This window comes from Littorina saxatilis, linkage group LG3, assembly GCF_037325665.1.
Source record: "Littorina saxatilis isolate snail1 linkage group LG3, US_GU_Lsax_2.0, whole genome shotgun sequence".
NCBI classification, from domain to species: domain Eukaryota; kingdom Metazoa; phylum Mollusca; class Gastropoda; order Littorinimorpha; family Littorinidae; genus Littorina; species Littorina saxatilis.
The window spans coordinates 38,422,990-38,447,806 of NC_090247.1; the positions used below are offsets into that span (position 1 = coordinate 38,422,990).

A 24,817-nucleotide genomic window follows, 5' to 3' on the forward strand; every position below is an offset into this window, starting at 1 on the left:
AGTAGCAGACGCTCTTTTTCATTTCAGTCAAGAACTATCTTTTCACCTAACTCGTCAGAAATAAAGATTTTGTTAAGAGATTTCTCGGATTTTATTGTAGTAGTTATAGTTCTTTAATGCGTATTGATTTGCCTCTGTACTTTAGTTTGAAACAACAGCATGGGGTGCAATTTGCCGCAAAGTAGAATATTATTTTGGTTGATGTTTTGTGCGAATTACATGGTTGAAAGACGGAGAACAACAGTGGACGACGCCATGTTAGTTGCATACATGCATTTTGAGATCCAAAGCTCTACGTGTTTCTGAAGAAAGTCTGGAGTCTGTATTGGTCGTGAGTAGCTATGCCTGTTTTCTTAGCTTCAGGTATTCCATACTAAATGTCTGTGTACAAATGTGTAAATACCACGTAAGCTTACAACATGATTTGGAACTGGAAGTCTTCTTGTTGCAACTACGGAGATAGTGCACTGTGCACTTTTTGGGTCAAACAAAACTCGGATGCAAAAAGCATAAAACCATCAGCTTTTTGACAAAAATTAATACCAGCATGTGTGTGTTTCACTGTTCTGGCCCTGCAGTACGAGACATTTGTCTGTGCGCACATCGTGAAATCATATAGTGATAATGATGATATTGAGGGAACTGTGTGGGCCCTTCACTTATTTAACTAAGTACAAGAACAACTGTTATTTTCAAGAGAGCACAAATTTCATTTTCAATGTCTTCATGTCTGACTGAGTCTGAGGGACAAGACCTAAGATGCACAGGTGTGTTCAGTAGATCCCTCAGACAAGCATGGGTGTATGCACAGCACAGATAAATTATGTTGATCTTTAAGTTAACTAAGTTACAATACAAGTGGCAGGTTTCACGGTATTGATTTCAGCCATTTCCCATTTTCTCACACTTCCAGTCAAACATAAAACTGTGAAATACTGTGAACATGGATGTTATTGTAATTAATTAGGATCAGTACCACACAAAACAAAGAAAAAAATTATACGCAGAGTCTTATTTTCCATAGAAAATCAAGCGAAACGAAAGTTGCCCCCAAAACGTGAAAATCTATCAAACAAACTTGATGCAAGCCTGACTCCAGAAAGAAGACAGAAAACCACTAATACTAAATGATTTACATAAAGTTTAAACATATAACAGATTTTCACAACAAAGTTCCTTGCCTGAGGCTGTCTATATGTTTGCATGATGCTGTCCTTGATCAGAACGCCATTTTCACCTAAACCGGCCGGCGAAATGTTTTTTTTTCACATTTCAAGGTCTCCATACACTAACAAAAGTCACATGTTTTGAAAGTGTATTTATGTGTGTACAAGATAAAAACAGATAAGTACTTCTTTATCATTTTTGTAATGGCAGAAATAAACTTATACTATCGATACCCCCTAATTTAGAAAACGGCAAGAAGAGCCAAGATACCTGTTTCATTAACAAGGAACACTTTTTTGTTCATAAAAAGACACTCACTCATTTTGATATAAAATAATAATAATCAATTGCATACATATATGAATACAGAATGTTAAACAAATCTACTTTTATTTTAAGTGGAAAAAACACACAACAAAAAACACGCACATAAGTGACGCACACAAACTGAAGGCTTACCACCAAAGACTGTGGGTACCCTAACTACTCTCCTCACATAGGGAGGGGGGAGATAGAAGGATCCCTAAACAAAGCCTGCCTCAACACGACTTTAGTAGGTAGCCGTGCCTGCTTGGTCATCCAATTATGCCGTCGAAAAACAGAAACAAAGAAGAACAAGTCGCGTAAGGCGAAAATACAAAATTTAGTCAAGCTGTCGAACTCACAGAATGAAACTGAACGCAATGCCATTTTTCAGCAAGACCGTATACTCGTAGCATCGTCAGTCCACCGCTCGTGGCAAAGGCAGTGGAATTGACAAGAAGAGCGGGGTAGTAGTTGCGCTGAGAAGGATAGCACGCTTTTCTGTACCTCTCTTCGTTTTAACTTTCTGAGCGTGTTTTTAATCCAAACATATCATATTTATATGTTTTTGGAATCAGGAACCGACAAGGAATAAGATGAAAGTGTTTTTAAATTGATTTCGAAAATTTAAAGGCACAGTAAGCCTCCCGTAAACCATCACAGAGCTCCCCGAGCGTCTACATACAGTACAAGCATACTTCCATTTGAACGCTCACCGAACGGGAACATCCTGGCAGCTTTCTGTCGAGCGTGAGAAATTTTCAAAGAATTTATTTTTGTGGACTTCTCCTAAACAACAATTGCGCCTCGTTTTGGTGCTGGCCGGGACGGCTGTTATGAATATGATACCGGAAATCACGCCCGGACAGTAAGCCTCCCGTAAACCATCGCAGATACTGTCAGGCTTTTACACACAGTACAAACACCCTTCCATTTGAACGCTCACCAAACGGGAACATCTGTGGGTACCCTAACTACGTAAAGAGCGAGCAATTTTTAAAGAATTAATTTTGCAGATTGTCTCGAACACTTTTTGGACCCATTCTGAACTCAGGTCAAAAATGAGTTACTTCCCTTCTATCGATGTAAACTGTCGATAGCCGTGGATCGATGATTATCAGAATGTTTTTGGACCGTGGTGCGTTTTTGCGCTAGACCTAACTTTTAAAATCTAAATAATAAATTGACAGCTTGTTACAACATTCTTTAATCATAAAAGAATTTGTTTTTCATCAAGACAAGATCAGAAAAGCCCGGAAGCAGGGTCACGCAAGGGTCGTCGCAGACGACGGTTTACAGTGCATATCGCCGTTCCTCTCAACAGTCAAAAGCCATCGCTAGAGTTCTTGTGAACCACAGCCGTTTGTTTCGTGCATAAAAACGTGCTATTGTAGATAAGCTCACATCGAGTCACATTCAAATGACTAACTGACGACTACATTGTGAAAAAGGGAAACTGGATGACACGAGTTCACAATGGCTCAGGGGTAAGATAAACCACGCAAAAATATATTCTTTGAAAATTGTTCGCTCTTTACGGAGGGCACCTAGGATGTTCTCAATCGGTGAGTGTTTAAATGAAAGGGTGTTTGTACTGTGTGTAAAAGCCTGACCGTATCTGTGATGGTTTACGGGAGGCTTACTGTGCCTTATATTTGATCATAATGTTTATATTTTTAATTATTAGAGCTTGTTTTTAATCCAAATATAACATATTTATATGTTTTTGGAATCAGAAAATGATGAAGAATAAGATGAACGTAAATTTGGATCGTTTTATAAATTATTATTTTTTTTTTACAATTTTCAGATTTTTAATGACCAAAGTCATTAATTAATTTTTAAGCCACCAAGCTGAAATGCAATACCAAAGTCCGGCCTTCGTCGATGATTGCTTGGCCAAAATTTCAATCAATTTGATTGAAAAATGAGGGTGTGACAGTGCCGCCTCAACTTTTACAAAAAGCCGGATATGACGTCATCAAAGGTATGTATCAAAAAAAAGAAAAAAACATCCGGGGATATCATTCCCAGAAACACTCATGTAAAATTTCATAAAGATCGGTTCAGTAGTTTGGTCTGAATCGCTCTACACACACACGCACACACACACATACACCACACCCTCGTCTCGATTCCCCCCTCAACGTTAAAACTTTAGAAGACACTTGCAAGGCAAATTTTCGCGCCGCGGTGCCGATGACGCAAATAGCTCTCGCGACAAAACGATTGGTCCGTAAAGTCGCGTCATCAACCGGTTCATGAATGGCCCGTGTATGAATGGCATTCCTTCTGTTGTGATGACGTGCGCACCTCGTCATTGATGTGACTTGGAAAATCGGTCGGATTTAGGTACCCCCAAGATCTTATGTCGAAATTAGATACCTTTACCCTACCGATCCAGAACTGCAAAGGAAACGTTAATCAAACTTCTATAATCATTGAAAAAGCTAAAAATCTGATCGAGCATGAAGAGGTAGCGATCGTGTGGTAGCGATCGTTGGCTGACAGACGGCATATTACTCGACAAAAAGGCAACAAAAACAATAAAATCTCACCTGAAAAAAATAATCACAAATCCCGCCTTCGGCCTCAACTGTGAAAAGTGTGTAATATGTCACATACGGCATAGGATTGCCCGGAAATGACAACGAAAGTGAAAGTAGCGATCGTTGGAAACCCCTGACAGACGACGGTCGGACATTCCAAGAAATGGACACGGCGCGGAATTTCGCGAAATTTCGGTCATTGTAAATGCTTTCCTATGAAGTACAGACTATAAAGGTGTGTTTTCAATGTCAAAATAAAATCATGTTATCATTTCTTGTGGTAAAATAAGCTTACTTGGTTTATCTGTGAAGACTTAGTTTTTCGGACAGACAGCTTCCAGTTCTCGATTCGATTTTTTGTGTGCAAAATATGTAATGCAAAATTCATATTTGTGCTTTTGTTTTTGTTTGTATGGTTAGATATTGAAGCTCTGCTATCAAATATGACCATTCAGTGTGAATTGAGTGCCTTTTCGTTTCAATTTTCACATCAATGGTTGGCTTCTGTCATGCAGAAGGAAATGGCGTCTGTCAGGATTCACACGATCGCTACCAAACACATGTGCATAAAATGCCAACAAAACAACTAAAACGATTTTTTTTTTCAGAATTGTATTCAAAATGACACATTTGTGCATTGCATATAAAAAAAAACACTGAGAAAATTGGTTCAGCAAGTTAGAAATCAGAGCACATTGTGCAGTCAATAGAATGTCTCAATACCGTGAAACCTGCCAAGTACAAGTAACTTACACTTTCGGACTTACTCATTACTGGTTTGTATGCAGCTTTTCTCTCATGTGATTTCATAATTGAAATACTGACGGATATTGTGAGGACGTACGTATACTGTGGAGTTCAGGTTGGATTCTATTTTGTCAGTGTCACTGTCACATATTCATATTTTGGATGCATGTATTGTTTGTATAATCTATTTCCATTTTCAAGCAGGTTTAGCAACTTGACACATTTAAGTTGCTGGCAATATGTGGGCCAACCCATGGGGTGGGTCATGGCCCATGCAGCAATCTGCATATCAAAGTATGCCGCATAATTCAGGTGAGATTCATTTGTTAGTTTCTTGGTTCAATGGTTGTGTAAATGTTCGTCAAAGAATGTAAGAAAAAATCATTCCATATGATCCATTCCAGTTCTACCAACCATTTAGTCCTTTCTTGTCCCTCTGTTGAAATGGTCATTTATAAAATCAGAGTTGAGAGGTGGGATCCATCAAACAAATGCATTAGCAAAAGAATTTGCATTCATATGTGATCATTTTTATCAGAATGTTAGTGTTCTGCTTGCACTTAATGTATATATGGTGAGTTCATGTTCTTAATTACACAGTCATCTTCACATGTTGCCATGCATAAGGCAGCCTGGTGAGTTCATATATTTTTTAATTATGGCATTGGAGGTGGCAAACGTAAGAACATGGCTGAATCTACAACTTTTGCCATTTGCCATTTTCAGTGGACTGGGCTTCACTGGCCCAGCAGTGGATTGCACAGAAGGAAGCAGCAGAAGTGATCCATCAGGAGCACCATGAGGTGCTGTCACAGCCTCCCCCTCCTCCACCCCCCATGCCCGTTGCCAGCGTAGGTCCAAGGTCATCTGTTGCCACTGCCAGTCAGGAAGATGAGAACAGCATGGACATCTCGGACGGTGAAGGAGAAGGCAGTTCCAAGCCTGTGTCTGCCAGCACCAACAGTAGTGCGACCACTAATAATGGTGACTGTTGTTATCCCCCCCCCCCCCCTTAAAATATTTTTGTTTAAATTGGATCTGTGTACCCTGAACAACCTAGATGTTTTTTGACTGATTCTAGATTTTTTTTCACCACTCTGACAAATCATCATTTTCACGTGTTTTCATACCGGCACGGTTGGCCTAGTGGTAAGGCGTCCGCCCCGTGATCGGGAGGTCGTGGGTTCGAACCCCGGCCGGGTCATACCTAAGACTTTAAAATTGGCAATCTAGTGGCTGCTCCGCCTGGCGTCTGGCATTATGGGGTTAGTGCTAGGACTGGTTGGTCCGGTGTCAGAATGTGACTGGGTGAGACATAAAGCCTGTGCTGCGACTTCTGTCTTGTGTGTGTCAAAGCAGCACCGCCCTGATATGGCCCTTCACGTGTTTTCATTCGTTTATTCAATCTGGTTAACAAAAACAATGTTCATTTGTGACAATTTCAAATAGTGAATGGGTTTCACTTTCAGCATCAGGTGAAACGTGGATTGTTGAAGTAAAAGCCAATCGGGCTGTTACTGGTGTTAGTTTGATATGTGGAACCCAATGTTCATTTGTGACAATTTCAAATAGTGAATGGGTTTCACTTTCAGCATCAGGTGAAACGTGGATTGTTGAAGTAAAAGCCAATCGGGCTGTTACTGGTGTTAGTTTGATATGTGGAACCATTGCGGCTTTGGATTTTTCGGAGGACAACGATTGTAAACATTCACTTTGATAATTACCGCAACGACTCATGGTCCATAGATATTGTTCGGAAATGTCAGAAAATTTCGGTGGTGTTGCAGAGTAAGAGTCCCTTTTACTGAGTCAAACTTTTCAAAGTGATGCGAAGCAACCAGCACACTTCTCGCCAACTTTAGCCTGCCATCGTGACGAACAGCACACAAGCACAGATCCAAAAATCTTTTTCCTTGTGTGCTATGTATTTGAAATCCATGTATATGGGTGCGTCTCAGAATCTCGTCCTCTGTTTGTGACATTATCACCAAAAGTAAAATCTTCCCAGAAAACATTGATAATACTATTTACACACTTCTCAGGGTGTACCTTTTCAGTTTAAACAAGAAAAAATATAACATTGCCTTTAGTTTGCCATATATTGAGCATTATTTGGACCATGTGTGCAAGATCACCCGTGTAAGGCCACAAAAAAAAATAGGTGTGGTTAGGCCTAAAAAAAAAATAGGTGTGGTTACGGTAACCCGACCTACCCTATTTTTATGGGCCGATCCTATAACTTTTTATTACATTTGTCAAAAAAAAAAAAAAAAAAAAAAACCGAGTGCAAAAAACGCAATGAAAGCGAAAGCGCCCGTGTCGCACACTTATTTCCCTGTCAAGTAGGTTTAATTTGTACACATTAGAAAAAAAAGTTAAAAAAAAAAAAAGTGATTGCCTACCTACCTACCCTATTTTGTTTGGCTATGTTACCGTAACCACGCCTATTTTTTTTTTTTGGCCTTACGGTAACATAGCCAAAAAAAATAGGGTAGGTAGGTAGGCAATCACTTTTTTTTATTTTTTTACTTTTTTTTCTAATGTGTACAAATTATAAACCTACTTGACAGGGAAATAAGTGTGCGACTCGGGCGCTTTCGCTTTCATTGCGTTTTTTGCACTCGGTTTTTTTTTTTTTTTTTTTTTTTGACAAATGTAATAAAAAGTTATAGGATCGGCCCCTAAAAATAGGGTAGGTCGGGTTACCGTAACCACACCTATTTTTTTTTTAGGCCTAACATGGAAACAATAAAAGACAAAAAAACTGCATTTATAAGGCTGAAAACGACTTTTATTCAGTTATTATTGTTGAATCACAAGCCATTATAGAGTTCAATATGAAATGACTACATACAAACAAGAAAATAATGGTTTTTTTCAAAGTTCCATGCATTCGTCAAAATTTCAATACAAAAATGAAAATTAATTAATGATATCCTGATCAGAACATGTTGATACATGGCATTCATTCAGTCTTATTGACATTTAACCTTCACAATAGCATATATACAAAGATTTGTTGCTCTAAGACAAAATGTTAGAAAGTTATCCCAAAAGAATGCAAAATGGTCACCGATGTAACATGGAAACATCACTTTTGTAACAAAGAAACGGTTATGCTTTTTCCCACAAACTTTACTAAATGAAGCTGATTTTGCAACCAGATTCTTCTTAGGTAAAATGCCAAACACTAAAACAGAAACAGAAAGAAAAAAAGCTGGACAAAATCAAGCAAACTTTGCCCCAAAAAAGAGAAACATTAATGAAAAGTTCATCACCGACGTAACTCGGAAACGAACAACTAGACATGTATTATAAGGTTTGACATGATGAATGCAAATGTTCAAAAGTGGTTCATTCAATTGTTAAGACAATAAACCAAAGGCATTGGTTACATATAGAACAGTTGCCACTTGCAGTTAATTAATTTATTTTAAAAGAAATAATGCCCCCTGTCATTGAAGGTGGGGTCACGAATCATGGTTGCATCAGATGTAGGGACTAAGGAAATATCATCGATCCCTGGAAAGCAATAGTAGTTCCCCTCCGGTTTCCTTCGAAGGAACGTTACCACCAGTTCATCAGGTCGAATCTCTTGCACCTGAAACATGCAAGTACCAGCGATTTCAACTAAAGATTGATGCAATATGTGTACTAGTTTCACTAACATGAATTTGTTTAATGTCTATCAAGATTTTGATGCATCCACATTCACTGGCTAAAAACAAAATAAAGTAATTATTTTGTTCAGACTTACCATTCCATTGAACATACAACTTTTACAATTAAAGAAAACATTGACACTTACCGTTCCTTTAATCCCGCAGTGGGGCACTGCGGTTATGAAATTAAAGGCCCCTCCTGTTTTTGGAACCGCAGGAGCTTTCTAGTTTGCTGTTAGGTAGATTTTTGGTTCCTCTTTCCTGTCATGCTCTCTTTTTCTTCATGAATTTTTTTCTGCCTTCTTGCTCATTCACCTGTATTTTTTCCAAAAATCTCTTCTCTTGCCACTTGTTTCACGATTCATGTATAGTTTAATCTGTTAGTGTTCTGATGTAAGTCCAGCAGTAGATAGGTTAAGCCTATTTTAACATACTGGAAACTGGTAATCTTCCAGTAGGTATTAATTTAGTTTTACTAAAGCCTGCTGGGACACAAGTAATGGGTTAGTGCATTTGTAAACAGGAATCGCTTGACAAGTGGCCCCCTTCATCCCCCCCTTCCTCGTCCTGATATGGCTCTGCGTAGTCGGCTGGACGTTAAGCAACAAATAAACAAACAAACCGTTCCTTTAAATGGATTTTGGAAATTTAATTTTGATCATAATTTTTTATATTTTTAATTTTCAGAGCTTGTTTTTAATCCAAATATAACATATTTATATGTTTTTGGAATCAGGAAATGATGTAAAATAAGATGAACGTAAATGTGGATCGTTTTTTATATATAAAAAAAAATTATTACAATTTTCAGATTTTTAATGGCCAAAGTCATTAATTAATTTTTAAGCCACCAAGCTGAAATGCAATACCGAAGTTCGGCCTTTGTCGAAGATTGCTTTACACAAATTTCAATCAATTTAATTGAAAAATGAGGGTGTGACAGTGCCGCCTCAACTTTTACAAAAAGCCGGATATGACGTCATCAAAAGTATTTGTCGAAAAAAAGAAAAAAAACGTCCGGGGATATCATACCCAGGAACTCTCATGTCAAATTTCATAAAGATCGGTCAAGTAGTTTAGTCTGAATCGCTCTACACACACACACGCACAGACAAACAGACACACACACACACATACACCACGACCCTCGTCTCGATTCCCCCTTTATGTTAAAACATTTAGTCAAGTTTTGACTACGTGAAATCGAAAGAAAAACTATTATTAACAAATGTTTAGCCTAATTTTTCACTTCATAGAATATCATAGCAGCAAAAACTCACCTTTTCTTAAGAACCTTGGGTGTTGATCACTGTCGTAACAAAATCACAGACTTCGGAAACATTCTCGAAATCTTTCTTCGCTGCTGGAAGCTGAACTATTTCTCTCTGTAACTGCGCATGCGTAGTCACCCGCACCTCTAAGTCACTACGCGCAAAATAGTTCTAATCTTTCTTCAAAACTCTGAACATTATTTGCAAAACCGTTCACCATCGTAACTGAATTTTGAAGAAGCATGTCATATTGCGCAACTTTCAACTTAGTTTGCAGATGCAATTTTGAGAAAATAATACTTAAATAACATTTAACTTAGCGAGTTTCTATGCCCTTTCATGTCAAGATCGTGTTGAAGATGAATATGCAAATTCTAAAGTTCAAATTTAGGACTTGTTGCTGTTGCACGCGTGTGGAAACCTATGTTACGACAGTGATGGCAAACTTTCAAGCGATTAATTTCGTTTAAAAAAACAATTCTGTGGACAAAATAACATTTCAACTGTCAAGTACACTTAAACCAAACACACATAACAAAAATAGCAGTCCTTGGACATTCTAAACGATTCTTGTAGTGAGGTACAAAACTAGTTGATGGTTCATGTCACAGATCAGACCTCCATTTTTCACGCATTTAATCATTTCTTTCGCAAAACAACCTTCATAATAATCATGCAAAATACTCAGTTTTGTTTGTACTATTTCTTTATTCATTTTACTTCTCAAAAATACCAATATCATGATTTAAAATTCAGTATGTTTCAATTGTGGGCTAATTTGATTATGGCACACACAAAAGGTTCAGTTTCTGAGACGCACCCATATATATATATATATATGTGTTTCAATTTTTTAAACTGTAAAAGTTTACTTCGATGTGTATTACTATTTGATTTGGCATTGTGTACAGAATTATTTATTTGTGTATGTTTTTGTGAGGCGCTTGGAACTATTTTCAGATTTGCATTGTGTAAATATCCTCATCGTTATTGTTACTTAATGTTCTCTGTCAACATAATGCCAGGTACGGTTGGGTAGCTCTCAGTCTCATTACATTTTTCCTTCCCTGTGCAGGTTTCCCCAGTCAGGGTCCACTGCTTCCCACTCCAGTGCCAGCAACTGACCAGTGGGCGGGGGGCAACATGAACCTGGGGGGCTCCTGGCACCCTCCTCCCCAAGGGGACGGCAGTCAGGTACAGGGTTATGAAGGATATCAGGCCTACCCTAGTGTAAGTTTATCATGTGTTCTGTTGTCTCAGTGCTTGTTGTCAACGGTGAACTTATTGATCGAAGTACATTGTCAAGAGGAAGGAAGGCGGGATGAAATCCAAAAATAATGGACTGCTAAAGTTCCAAGGTCAAGAATCAAAAACCAAAAAAGGTTAGTTATTTGAGTGTTTAATCATAGAAATGATTAAACACTCCAATAACTGACTTTTCTTGGTTTCTGGATTTAGACAAGCTTCTTTGTCTGTTACTTGATAGCTTCTAATGTGCAAAATGAATACAGAAAGCAGGGAGGGGAGATTAACTGGGTCGGGGGCGGAGTGTAGTTTTGTTTTGTTCTGTGTTATTCTTGCTCAAATACACAATTGTCGAAGTACAGTCAAAATCTGCCTTTGCAACCAACTGTCCATTACGACCACCCGTAAGAATCCATGACAAGTTTGTTTTCTGTTAAACTCACCGTTTCATAGTGACCACCTGTGTATAATGACCTCTTTCGGTTGTTCCATTGAGTATTTGTAACTGACAGGTTCGACTGTGAAGGTCACAGACAGATCTGGCCATTTCAGTTCATTGAAGTATATGTGGGCTGGGACAGTGAAATTCGTATAATATTTTTTTTTTTTTTACCACAGGCAAGCAAACTACAGTAGGATATTTTATTTTATCTGCTGAAAGTTTAACAGAACATATTGAAAGTAAAAAAAAATTTATTTCAGTATTTGATAACTTTTAGTAGTGTTTCATACATACTCTCAATTCCTCCTGTTTATGTTACCTTGTACTTGTTGCTGAATGTTTCCTTGATTTTGATTGATTTTGGTCTGTGAATATAGTTGTGATTGCTATGACCAAACAATGTTTCACATAATAATTTACATCCAAAACATCCAAAAAAATTAGCTGTCGGTGTGTTGTAACTGGTTTCTTGTTAAATGTGGTGTTCGCTTTCATGCATGGCTTTTATTCTGTAATTGTAAAACAGACACTTTGGCTTGTTCTCTTCTGTCTTCCCACCCCCAAACAAACAAAAAGAAACCACCACCAAACTCCCCGTCACCCATAAGAAAACTGTTATTGTACAGCCATTTTATCATGAAGTGATGTTCGTTTTCTACAGTGTTTTATTTTTGTGTCTTTTAGGATGGATTCAACTTCAATCAGGGACCAGCCTTTGGTGCTAAGACCCAGTTTGGAAACTTTCCCCCAGGAGGAGATATGTTCTTCCAGGTATATTCAAATAAATCATTATTTTTTTTCTCACCAGTTCACTTAATAGTGTCAGGCGCGGTACATCTGCAATTTATGGAAATCAGAGGAAGTTGAATAATCCAGTAGCTTTGATTTTTTTTCAGGAGAAGGCTAGAAAATAGTGCACAAACATATCAAAAGTTCAAGGGAAACCTTTTCAGTTCAGTACCATTCATGTCATGTTCATCCATTGCATGCAATAGGTGGTGGGGGCTGCAGAGAATTTGTTTAGCTTTGGTGTTCTCCAAAATATAACATTCACTTTCAACTGCAGTTTTATATTCTGTATGTAACATCTGTATTCTTCAATTCCTTGAGGATGAAAGTCACTTGTTCATTTCAATGCCTGTTATTCTCTCAGATGCCAGGAGACTGGTTCCGAATAACTCTCACTCTATTACGCATGTTGTATGCATACAGACCGCTTACTTCCCTTTGTTTATCAGATCTTCAATTCCTTTACATTGTTTTCAAGGGTGGCGCTCCTCCAATGCTGAACAACTTCCAACAGCAGTTCTGGCCACCGCACGGTCAGGGGGGCCCCCCTCCTGGCATGCCACCAGACGCGTTTCCTCCTCAGGTGCCTCCCTTCCCCCCTGGTCGTCCTAGCGACCGCCACGGTCACAGAGGGAGACACTTTGCCGACCAGTTCATTCTTGGTCGCTCAGAGGATTCCGGCATTGGTAAGTTAAAGGTTGATCATGGTGGCGGTGCTGTGATGGTGGAATTTGTGAGCACTTATAGAGTTGTAATTGTTATTCTACCCTATCGTGCCCATCTTTCAGAATCTATTTGCTGGTGTACATTTTTTCTATGATGTTTGGTTTTTCTTACCACCTCTTTTTGAGCATTTTTCTGTGTATCCACAACCAAAGGGTTGGGGATTAACTTACCTTTTCCTGTTTTTGTCAGGGGTATCAGTCTGTGCAGACATGCTAGACAATTCTACGGTGGTACAAAAGGACTTGGGAACTTGTCACTTTTCCATTTATTGTTTTTGTTGGATATTTGTGTGTGTGATTTTTGTACATGTTTTTTTTCTGCTGCTTTTCAGACCAGGCCAAGAGGAAGAACCTGCCAGCCTGGATCCGGGAGGGGCTGGAGAAGATGGAGAGAGAAAAGCAGCGCCAGGTGGAGAAGGAAAAGTTTGAGCAGGTAAAGCTGGATACCCTGCGGGCCAAGGAACAAGCGGAGAAAGCGGTAGAGGAGGAACTCCAGAGAGAGCAGGAAGAGAACACTACCGGAGAGGCCAGGGTCCCCAGAAAAAGCAGATTTGTAAGTTCTTGCATTGGCAAGTGTGGCAAGTGGCCGTATTTTTGGCTTTATTGGTCGGTTGAATGTCATTTGACAGCGGGGATGTAGGGACACAGTTTAGTTTCCTCTCTCTGAGCTGCTATTTTGGTCTGTGTTTTGTGGCTTATGTTAGTGTATATGGCACGTTAGTCTGTCCGTTGTTTAGAAGTCACCATTTTCAGTTTAATGGAACACACTGCTCAGCGTAATAACAAACTTGTTTAAATTACATATTATTACCCAACTCACATATAGCAATTAACTCTAGTTCAGTGCTGGTAACGCTGTACGCGTTCCCCTTGGTAACAAGGGAGACCACCCTAAAAAAGAGTGATCCATCCCATAATATCAGACCGATGTCCGGTCCAACATCCGTATGCGTGCGCATACGCCGCCATTTGTATCATTCTCTCTCAGCGGTTCAACTGGGAAGGACGCTTCTGATGTACGCTCCTGCTGTCTGCAGCTTTTCGCCATAGTCTTTGGCTTTGGCATCTCCCCTTGGTCGTCGCCTATCTTTTCACCTTTACCTACGCCGTGTGGTGAGATCTTTCCGTTTTGTTATAACTTTAGCGACGAATGGAGGAAGTTGGAAGGTCTTTGCTGGAGCTCACGTCCTTGTCGGAGTCTCTGCAAAGGTCATTGTCCAGATCGATTGCCACATCTCTTGATCCTTTTGAATTTCAGTTTGATGCGTCGCCGACAGATGTTTCGACACTGCTGGCTACTCTCGGCAAGGTGACTAGAGAACAGGTTGCTTTGTCTGCCCGGCTGTATACTCACGCAGTTCTTTCAAGGAGGTCAGCCTTCTTGACGGGGTCCAGATTTCGGGACACCGCGACTATTGAGAGGCTGAAGGTCTCCCCTTTTGCTGAGGGGTCTCTCTTAGGGCAGGCTTCTTTCGATGCACTCCAGAAAGAGACGCAGGACGCGCAGGATGTAGCGATCGCGCGTTTGGCTTCACAGGGCTTCCAGAAGCCTCAGGGCAAGTCTCAGACTCCGTTTTCTTCTGCTAAGCCTCAGACGTCTTCGTCAGGTGGTGGGAAGGCCCAGAAGCAGTCATTCTCCTCCAGGGGTAGGGGGCGTGGAGCTCCATACCCTAAGAGGGGTCAGTCTTTCGGGGGTTCCAGGGGGTCGGGGCGTAAGCCTCACCCCCAATGAAACTTCCCCGAACAACACATCCCGGTGGCCCCCGCGCTAGTTGTAGCGGGCGGCCCGTCCAGGGCCCTTTCTTCCTGGCTGCAACTGGTGGCCAGCAAGTGGGTCACGGGGATAGTGTGTTCGGGGTTCCGGCTTCTCTGGTCAGGGCAGAAGGCTCCCCTGGTCAGGATAATCCCGCCCTGCAGGGCGCCAAAGGATTTGGTGGCACGGAACGCGGTCCAGGAGGAGGTCTCGGCTCTGCTGCTCAAGGGAGCTATAGAGGAGGTCTTGGACGCGCGGTCCCCGGGGTTTTACGGCAGACTTTTCGTAGTGCCGAAAGCCTCGGGGGCGTGGAGGCCGGTGTTAGATCTTTCTCCTTTGAACAAGTTTCTGAGAGTAATCAAGTTTACCATGGAAACTCCAACTTCGGTTCGGGAGGCCTTACGGCCGGGAGATTGGGCAACGTCGATCGATCTTACAGACGCTTACTTTCACGTCCTCATACATGTCTCGGACAGGAAGTGGCTTCGCTTCCCTTGGGGCGGCAAAGCTTACCAGTTCAGGGCTCTGCCGTTCGGCCTGTCTTTAGCCCCGTGGATTTTCACGATTGTGGTCAGGCAGCTTTGCGCTCTTGTGAGACAGGAAGGCATCCGTCTCAGAGCATACCTGGACGATTGGTTAATCCTTCACCAGAACAGGGGGCTTTGCGAGGCTCATACGCACAGGGTGCTGAGCCGGGCGGCACAGCTGGGTTTCTCTGTCAACCTGACAAAATCCGAGTTGGAACCATCCCAGACGTTTACTTACCTGGGCATGGAATTCGACACACTTCGGTGGTCTGTCCGTCCGTCTCAAAGGCGGATCGACAAGCTTCAGGGTCTGATTCGGTCTCTCTACGGAGAGAATCACGCCAGTGCAAGGGTTCTGACTTCGGTTCTGGGTCAGATGGAATCCATGGCTTCCCTCATTCCGTTGGGCAGGGTTCACAAGAGGCCTTTTCAGGCCTCCCTGCAGTCAAGGTGGGATCAGACATCCCAGGACTGGAGTGTTCCGATCGCACTGGGAACTTGGTTTCAGCAGACCACAGGTGTTTGGCTTCTTCCGGATTTGTTCCGGGGTGTTCCCATTGTTCGTCCACCGCCGGAGAGAGAGTTGTTTACGGACGCATCTCTGACGGGGTGGGGTGCTCATCTGGACGAGCACATGGTTTCGGGAGTTTGGGATTGCTCTCAGGCCTCCCTACATATCAATGTACTGGAGTTGGAGGCCGTTTCCCTGGCGCTTCTAGCGTTCAAGCCTTTCCTGGAGGGCAGTCATGTACGTCTTCACACCGACAACATGTCTGTGGCGTCGTATGTGAACAAGCAGGGGGGGACTCGGTCTCACAATCTTTCCGACATTGCATGTCACATTCTCAAGTGGTGTCACGCCCAGCACATTCTGTTGTCAGCAGTGTACTTGAAGGGCAGTCTGAACGTCCTTGCAGACACTTTGAGCAGAGGGGACAGGATTGTTCATTCAGAGTGGACTCTCACACACCAGTCTTTGCAGCGGCTTTGGTCGCAGATCGACAAGCCCAAGATAGATCTCTTTGCGACGAGGTTTTCGGCGAGACTTCCTCTCTTTGTGTCCCCCTTCCCGGATCCTCTGGCCTGGAAGGTGAATGCTCTGGAAGTGGATTGGTCAGATCTTCCGGCGTATGCCTTCCCTCCGTTCTGCCTCTTAGGCAAAGTCCTCAGGAAAGTGGACTTAGAGAAACCAGCGCTGGTTCTGGTCGCTCCTCTGTGGCCAAGCCAGCACTGGTTTCCCGACCTACTGCGTCTAGCAGTTCGGCCCCCGATCCCTCTCGCCCTGAAAAGAGGAGATCTCGTGCAGCCTCGGTCAGGCGTTCAGCACGAGAACCCACAGATCCTGGCCCTTCACGCGTGGATTCTGTCCGAAGCGCTTTGCGTAGGGCAGGGGCCTCTTCCTCTACTCTGAGATTCGTTGGACATGCACATAGAAAATCGACTTCTTCGGTTTACTCATCGCACTGGGCCTCTTGGTCTAGGTGGTGCGCGCTTAACGGGGTTAAACCTCTTTCACCTAGGTCTATTCATGTAGCCAACCATCTGTCTTGGTTGGCTGATCAGGGGGCTTCTCCCTCTTCTATTAGGGTCCGGAGGTCGGCGATCTCTTCGACCCTCGCGCAATTAGGCCACAAAATTTCGCTCGGAGGGGTTATCGCTAGTGTTATTAAGGGGGCTGCCCTTTTAGCAGCTCGTTCAAAATCGCTTCTCCCTGCATGGGATTTGTTCCTGGTCTTACGTTTCTTAGCCTCGGATGAGTTCGAGCCTCTTTTGTCAGCCAGTTTGGCCGATTTGACGCGTAAGACTGTGTTTTTAACGCTTCTCTCTACTTCGAGGAGAGGTAGTGAGGTGCACTCTTTGTCGGGTTTAGACAAGGATATTGCGTTCGAGAAGGATGGTTCCATTTCTCTCAAATTTGTTCCCGGCTTTCTCGCGAAAAACCAGAAACCTGGCCAGCTTTCTCCAATCTTGCGCATTCCACCCTTGAGCAAGATTTTGGCTCCTGGAGATCCCGATATTGCAAATTGTCCTGTGAGAGCTCTCCGATGTTACCTGTCTCGAACTCGGCCTGTTAGGTCAGAAAGTCAAAAGCTTCTTTTCATATCTTTAAACACGGCTAGGTGTAAGGATATAGCGAAGGTGACTCTGGCCAAATGGATCTCCACTCTGATCAAACGAGCATATGCCTGGTGGCAAGTGCAGTCGGGTGATGTTAGGGCAGTGTTGCCTCTCACCGCGGCTAGAACCCATGAGGCGAGAGCCTGGGCATCCTCAGTGGCAGTTCTTCGGTCCGGCAAGCTAGCCGAGGTACTGGAAGCTGCGTACTGGCGCTCTGAGGACATCTTCGTGAATTATTACCTCAGAGACGTCGCTTCTGTAAGACAGGATGGAAGCTCCGCGCTGCCTGCCATGGTAGCGGCGGGACAAGTCCTGCATGCCTAGTTTTTGGTAAGTACCCACCACCTATAGTAGCAATCTGCTATATGTGAGTTGGGTAATAATATGTAATTTAATCCAAAATTTTAATAATAAATTTTCATTTAATTAATATACTTACCCAACTCACATCGTTTAAACCCTCCCGCCTCCCCGCTGTGGTGGTATTGGGTTCTAAAAAAGTAGTGAGTTGGGCTTCGTTCGAATGATACAAATGGCGGCGTATGCGCACGCTTACGGATGTTGGACCGGACATCGGTCTGATATTATGGGATGGATCACTCTTTTTTAGGGTGGTCTCCCTTGTTACCAAGGGGAACGCGTACAGCGTTACCAGCACTGAACTAGAGTTAATTGCTATATGTGAGTTGGGTAAGTATATTAATTAAATGAAAATTTATTATTAAAATTTTGGATTTAAGTTGGTAATGGTGTGTTCTTGTAGATGTCCTTAATTCTTCACTCCTTTGTTTTTGACTTGAAGTGAGTTTGTTTAGTTTAGAAAGTTTTAGAAAGTGTTGTACTTTTGTGTATCAGATGGATTGATATGTAATGGTAATGATTCGTCTATTGAAATTACATTTTATTCTCCACTTTTTTTCACTGCTGAATGCTTTATGGGTTTATATATTTGATCATGCTTTGGACTTTTGTTGCACAGGACTCTGATGATGAGGATGAGAGAGACCCCTCAAGGACGGTATCACCTGCACCAAAGAAGGAAGACTCAGCCTCACCTGAGGTCCGGAAACGTACACCATCTCCTGACCAGTTCAAGACTGAGGAGGAGAAACTCATGGAGCTGGTGAGAGAAAGAGAGAGAGAGCGAGAGTGTGTTTGCAGGGATATTGTTTAGCCTTAGGGGTTGGCAAAACGCTGAAACAATGATCAAATAATGTTGTCATCTTTGCAGCAGAATTGCCAGTCTTTATATTATTTTTCAAAGTGAGATGAGGAGGATGCCAATTACTGACAACTTCTGAAGATTCTCAAACTTTGATGGCCATTTCAACAAGATTGCAGAAGAAAATAAATTATAGGAACATCCTTGGTTTGTGTGTGTGTGTGCAAGATCTGACCATTCAGGCATTCTCAAAGCGTGTGTGGATTGACAAATGTGTAAATGTTAGCCATGTGTTTATGTTCCTGGGGTTGTTACATTGATGTCTTTTTTAAGGTTGTTAATTTTTGATTTTGCAGTACAGGATGAAACATGCATGGTGTAAATCTCTGCTTTCTTCAAATATCAGTGCCTCTGAGGCCTGATGTTTCTAATTCTGTCCACAGTTTTGAGCACAGTGCAGTGCAGAGTGTGGATGTTAATTGAAGTTTACCTTCTATCCTTGATTCATTTTTAACCAATACTAGAAATCAAATTGTAAATCTCTGTTTCCTATCAAGTGCTGCTGGCTGATCTAATTTATGTAGATGGTTGAATGTTATCATGTTTGAAGTCTAAACAAAATCTTATTTTGGGATGATTTGATTTTTAGCAGGGATTATACAGTAAGATAATTTAATAACACAACTTTTCATGCATTGTATGGACAATAGATCGTCTTAATATTTAAATTATGTTGCAGATGATGAAAGTGAAACGCTGGATGACTGAAATATTGCTAGAAGTGACCACAGAAGAAATTACAAAAGTTGCTCACAGTGTGTTTGACAGAGCCAAGGCCCAAGCTTTGAAAGGTAGGTTCAGTATGCCGCATCCTTCTTCAGTATTGAGACATTATATTGAAATGCTGCTTTGCAATCTTTGCATATGGAATTCAATTTGATGTGACATTTTAATTAAAATAAGTCGGTGAAAAGAGGATGTCAATGTAGGCAAGTGAAGTACACAGGCTGGTTACTTTGTTTATGTAGGAGATTTGTCTGTGTTTGTTGAATTGAGGTAAGCTTGCTTTCCAGAATACTGGGAATTGTACAATTCTCAGGCCTTGAACTTCCATGGAAGGAACAATTTTGTGCTTCTTTACACCAAACTCCGAGAATAAATATTCTGAAGGTGAAGTGGGAGGTGGGAGGATGTTCATGCAGGTTTTTTTTTTTATTATTAATTGTAAAACGAAAATTGCAAGTTTGTCAATGTCATGATGATTGTGAGTAGATAAACAGAAGCAGGCATTTGTAAACTGTTCGTGAGACGTATATGTTTTGTAATTGTCCGCACAGTTATAAAAAAAATGCTTTGACAAACTTCTTATTATCTGTGAGCAGTAAAGGTGTTTGGAGGGAGAGGGGGGGGGAGTAGCAATAGTAATCCAGACATGACTACTGCTTTGAGTTTTTCAGCCAACGCAGAAAACAACGGAAGTGATGGTTGCAGCTACAGAGTATGAGGCGTGGTAGTTGTCATGCTTGTAACACTGTCATTTCTGTCCTGGACAAGTTTTCCCTTCTGTAACCCAGGGCTGTTGCGTCAGTCAAACAGTTCGCCAACAGAGGACTCTGCATCTTTGATCTCTTTGATCGCATCTCACTAATTTGTCCTTGTGATTTTAAAGCACCAGCAAAAGTCCTCGCCAAGTCTTCGGCTTTGGCCTCTATCACGTCACTTGGTAAGTCTTGCATTAGTTTCCGTTTTCACCTAAGCGTGTTCACCTCTATGCATTGGTCACAGTCCAATATAATGTCTGGGAAGACAGAGAGACCTTGGATGAATGGACTTTAGTTTTTTCCGATGTTTATGGGCTGACAGAGCTGCTTGCGACAAACGCAGAGCACAATGCGTTAGCAGTAAAAAGCATTTTCATGTGTTTTTTTTGCATCTAGTGTTTTGCACAGTTCTTAGTGTTTCTGAAGGAGTACCTACAGCTGCTATGACCTATGATTTCTTTTGAAACTATGTAGAGAGAGGACTGGTTTGGTAGTTTGTAAATCATTGTTGAGCTAAAAGCCAGAATCTGCAAGCAGTTAAAGCTTATGTTAAAGAAAGAAAAAGGTTTGTGGTAAGTTTGCCCAGAAGTTGTGCTAGCTCTGTCGCAGAAGTGGGAACATTATTATGCCAGCTAAAATTCATGAGCCCCATTTTAGCTCGTCTGTTGCTTGAACAAATTTGAAAACATGACTTGCTGGTAAGTGTTGTGCTGGTGACTGAATATTTTTCTCAATTATTGAATCATTCTTTTCTGATTGTTTCAGTGATTGGTCTTTCGCATTTCTGTACATTTCATTTTCAGTCATTTACATGATCCTTTCACTTATTTTCCATTTCAGGAGGCTTGGACGGGTTAAAATAGGGCTCATGGCAGTCAGGCTTGTCATACATTTGATATGTGGCGACTTTCAAATTTTTGAATAAATAATGTCAGATAAAGGAAAAATAGGTTTGAAGCAAACACAATTTGTGCCAAAAGTAAAAGAAAAAGCAACCATAAGGGGCTGGTAGTGTTCTTAGTTCCCATCTCTGTCACCAGTGCTAGAGTGAGCAGCAGATAATTTGACTGTGTGTGTTGCAGGACTTGGCTACGGGTCTGGCAGCGAGAGTGAGGGATCAGGGGAGAGTGACGGCAGCGACAGCGAATCCTCCGACAACGATACCAAGAGAAGATCCAACGGCGCTTCCATCAAGAAGGAGAAGATCTTCAGTGACGAAGACTCGGGTACATTTTCTTTTTGCTTCGGAAGTATTCTGACTTTTTAAAAAAATTATCAGATCTTTTTTATCAATTTTTTTTTATTATCTATGCTTAAACGTTCCAGAAACTAGCCTCTCTTGTATTTAACTTCAGAAGTAAAGTATTTGACTAACATAATACTTGAGATTTATGCTCATTTCATCCTTTGAATTCATCTGCTTACTTTTTTGTAAAACTTCAAGATAGGTTGTGTGGTAGTTTATCATTAGGTAAGCTGACCTCTGTTGGGTTTTTATTTTGCACAAGCAAAACACATAGTGTGAAGCGTTATTTCCTGAAAATAGAATTTGATTGATTTAGCAAAAATGTCAAGATACCTTTAAGCACATAAATGCTCTATATATCCCTCAGTGATGAATTTTTCTTGACAAGCATATGTCTGATCTTTTTGAGGACAACATTTTAACTGAGAGGGCTTTGACAATTGAAACAAATATAACAAATACACGTATGGTGTTTCCTGCCGTGTGTTGATGAACCTTCTTTATGCTTTTTGCCATTGTGTTTTTCAGATTACAAACCAGATGAAGAGCCAGACATGCCAGAATATTTAAAGAATCCCATTTCAGAATCCCGAAGTTTTCTTCCGTTTAGCAAGGGCGAAGGGGCAATACCTGGAATTGATGGTGGGAAGGGGGAGGTTATTAAACAGGAGGAGGTGAAAGTCAAAGTGGAAATGAAGACTGAAAATGTTTCCCCAGAAGACCAAAAGCCAGAGAGGGGTCACAAGAAAGAGAGTAAAGTAAGTGAGTCGAAAAAATCAAAAGAAAAGGCAAAAGCCAGGCGGGAAGAGAGTTCAGGCAGCAGTAGCTCGTCTTCTGACTCTTCAGACGATTCATCTGAATCGTCTGCCAGTGGAAGCTCAAGCTCGCAGGATTCGGGTTCTAGGTCAAAAAAGAAGAAGAAGGAGAAGAGGTCAAAAAGTAGTCACAAAGCTAAGAAGGTCAAGAGAACTAGGTCTAGGGACGAGGGGAGAGACAAAGACAGACGCTCGGAGAAAAAAGGGAAAGAGATCAGGGAGGCAGAGAAAGTCAGCGGGGGGAAGAAAAGCGAAAAGAAAAGGCACAAAGACAAAGAAAGGACGAAGGACAAGAAAAAGAAGAGGGATAACAGTGCTGAAAGGGTAAGGGGACATCGAAGTAGAAGCAGAGAAAGAGAAGGAAGGAGCAGAAGTAGGGACAAAGATGCACACAGGAAAGAGAAAGAGCGAGTCAGAGAAAGAAAAAGAAAGGGTAGTGGTAGTGTTGAACCAGACAGTGACCGCAGCCCAAGTAGAGACAGAGAAGAACGTGAGCGCAGGAGAAAACTGAGCTCTAGCCCAGAACTTCGGCGCAGTCGTAGTAGGGAGCGGGAAAGAAGACGAAGTAAGCGCAGTGCTAGCAGGGAAAGGGCGGGGAGATCGCGGCGTAGTCGTAGTAGGGACAACGACAGACGCGGTCGGGAAAGTCGTAGTCGGAGCAGAGACAGTAGCGTTGGTGATTCTCGGAGGCGGGACAGCAGACGAAGTCGGTCGAGGGAAGATCGGCACAGCAAGCGCTCCAGGCATTCTGAAGCGGAGAGTAAGAGTAAGTCAAAGAAGAGAAGGCGGTCCAGATCGGCATCCTCGGAAAGCAACCATGGTGACCATCGCAGGATGAGTAAAGACTCCTCTTCGCAGCATCGCACCCATAGGGACCGACGGCATGACGATGAGTATGAGCGCACTGGTAAGAAGTCCAGAAAGCGGGAGAGTAAATCAAGATCCAGGTATGCTTTTGATTCCATTGGTGTACATGTGTGTTTGTGTATGTGTGTGTGTGTCTGTGTGTGTGTGCGCGCCTTCTGTCCCTGTACATATCCCCTTTTGTGTTCGTCAGAGTGGAAATACTGCACCTTGTTCATGGCTATATGGTCGAATTTTGTTTGTACTGTACCCAGCTGTCTTGAATTTCTCTAAGCAAGCTCATTTCAATAACCAAACTTATTTTGGCATGGTGAGCACATGGGTGAAATTGTCAGAATGGCAACACAAACATGCTCTTTTATTCCTGAAGAGTGGATCCATGTGGTGTTCGTGATGTGTTTGTGGGCGTGCGTGAGTGTGAATGAATGCTTGTTTGGTTTTAACGTCCTTGCAATGTTTTTAGTTGTTGGCACTAGCCCCTTTTTTTCTCTTCTCCATAAGTATTAGAAAAGGTCAAACGGTGCACAACACACAGGTTTGTTGAACAAAACTTTGTTTCTTTTCAGGTCTTCATCGCCCAGACGAAGATAGGAGATTGTTCAATGTAAATAGTGTAAAAAGGGTTTGTGAATAAGCTTGTTAGTTTTATACTTTTGCCACATTGGCATTTGAACCAACTCGTAGCATTCTTTTGCAGCTTTTATTTCAAATCCAGGGTTAGAGCTATGTCTTATGCAAACTGACAAAAATGGCAGTAGCTTAAGGCTTGGTATGAAGTACAGTCATTGAATGTGTAACAGGTGACATAATATTTCCAGTAACACATCTTCCATTTCGATTCTTGGGCACTTTTGTCCATCACAAAGTTTTAGATTTGTCTGCTTTTATTGCTTCAGGGCTCTTGACAATTTTGGATGCAATTGGAAGATATATTTGTGCATGTAGTCTCATGATTTAGGTTCATGTGTTTAAATATGTTTGCAGTGTTCCGATTTGACAAGTGTTTGTAGGTGAACATTTAGCAATTCAAGCGTGTGATAGAATTAAAACTTACAGATTTTTTTCACATCTTTGAAAGAGATTTAAAAGTGCAATCTTTCAAGTTTAAATGAGAATTGATAATTTTTGTCAACCATCGTCCAGTCTTTATAAACTCATCACAAGATTTCCAAAGCGTACAAATCAGACCTGGAAGCCCCATATTAGTAAGATTCATGGCTATATTTTGAGGCATAGTCGCAGGGTTTTTCACATAAGAGAGTGATTTCACATTTTTCTCAAGAGAACTTTTTAGAATTTATTCATTGTCCAGTTTGCTGAAACAGCTTATGCTGTTTGAAAATGCATAATGTAGGCTATTGTATACGAATTTGTCAGTTATTTGGTAAGATTTCTGGACCTCTTGATGCAGTTGATAATACATGTACATGTAGCCTTCTTTTGTCAGAGAGTCTGTGTTCGAATTTTAAAGATAGTGAGGTTTTGCTACTTTCAGATTCCCTGTGCCGCTTTTGCAGTGAATTCCTAGTTCATTCAATTCAGCTTCAATTGACTTGTGGAGATGTTAAATGTACACTATAGTTTTGCTTTCTTTTTGCAAAGTTTGTGTCTCCGATCAGGCAGGTTACAGATGGAATCAAGTAATAAAAGAAGACATGAATTTTACTGGCTGTGTGTGTGAGTGTGTGCGCAACTGTGATAAAATGAGTGCTGTGAATCCGAAGAACAATGACAGATAGTACAATCCAACAAAGTACATGGACATCAAGCCATAAACAATTTGCATAGGAAAGTTTTTATTTGAAGTGTCAAGCACTTACGTTTCATTACATTATGTATACACATAAAAAAGACCATTGCAGTAAAATACTTGTGCCTAAAGTGTATTGGT

General features: G+C 41.5%; 1 protein-coding gene across 3 annotated transcripts; it reads left to right on the top strand.

Annotated features, from left to right (window-relative positions):
• Positions 1-231: 231 nt before the first annotated feature.
• On the top strand, positions 232-24,591 carry LOC138962302 (arginine/serine-rich protein PNISR-like). Of its 3 annotated transcripts, none has more exons than XM_070334057.1 (13): positions 232-331; positions 4,971-5,078; positions 5,493-5,750; positions 10,775-10,929; positions 12,071-12,157; positions 12,654-12,861; positions 13,233-13,453; positions 18,278-18,421; positions 19,200-19,311; positions 20,130-20,183; positions 21,084-21,227; positions 21,776-23,009; positions 23,493-24,591. In XM_070334057.1, exons 2-13 carry the CDS (start codon positions 5,006-5,008, stop codon positions 23,515-23,517), a joined length of 2,715 nt encoding a protein of 904 aa, XP_070190158.1. In that variant the 5' UTR covers positions 232-331; positions 4,971-5,005; the 3' UTR covers positions 23,518-24,591. The 3 variants fall into 3 exon arrangements, with proteins under 3 accessions (XP_070190158.1, XP_070190160.1, XP_070190159.1); XM_070334059.1 differs by having other exon boundaries at positions 10,775-10,893; XM_070334058.1 differs by having other exon boundaries at positions 233-331; positions 4,968-5,078.
• Positions 24,592-24,817: the final 226 nt, after the last annotated feature.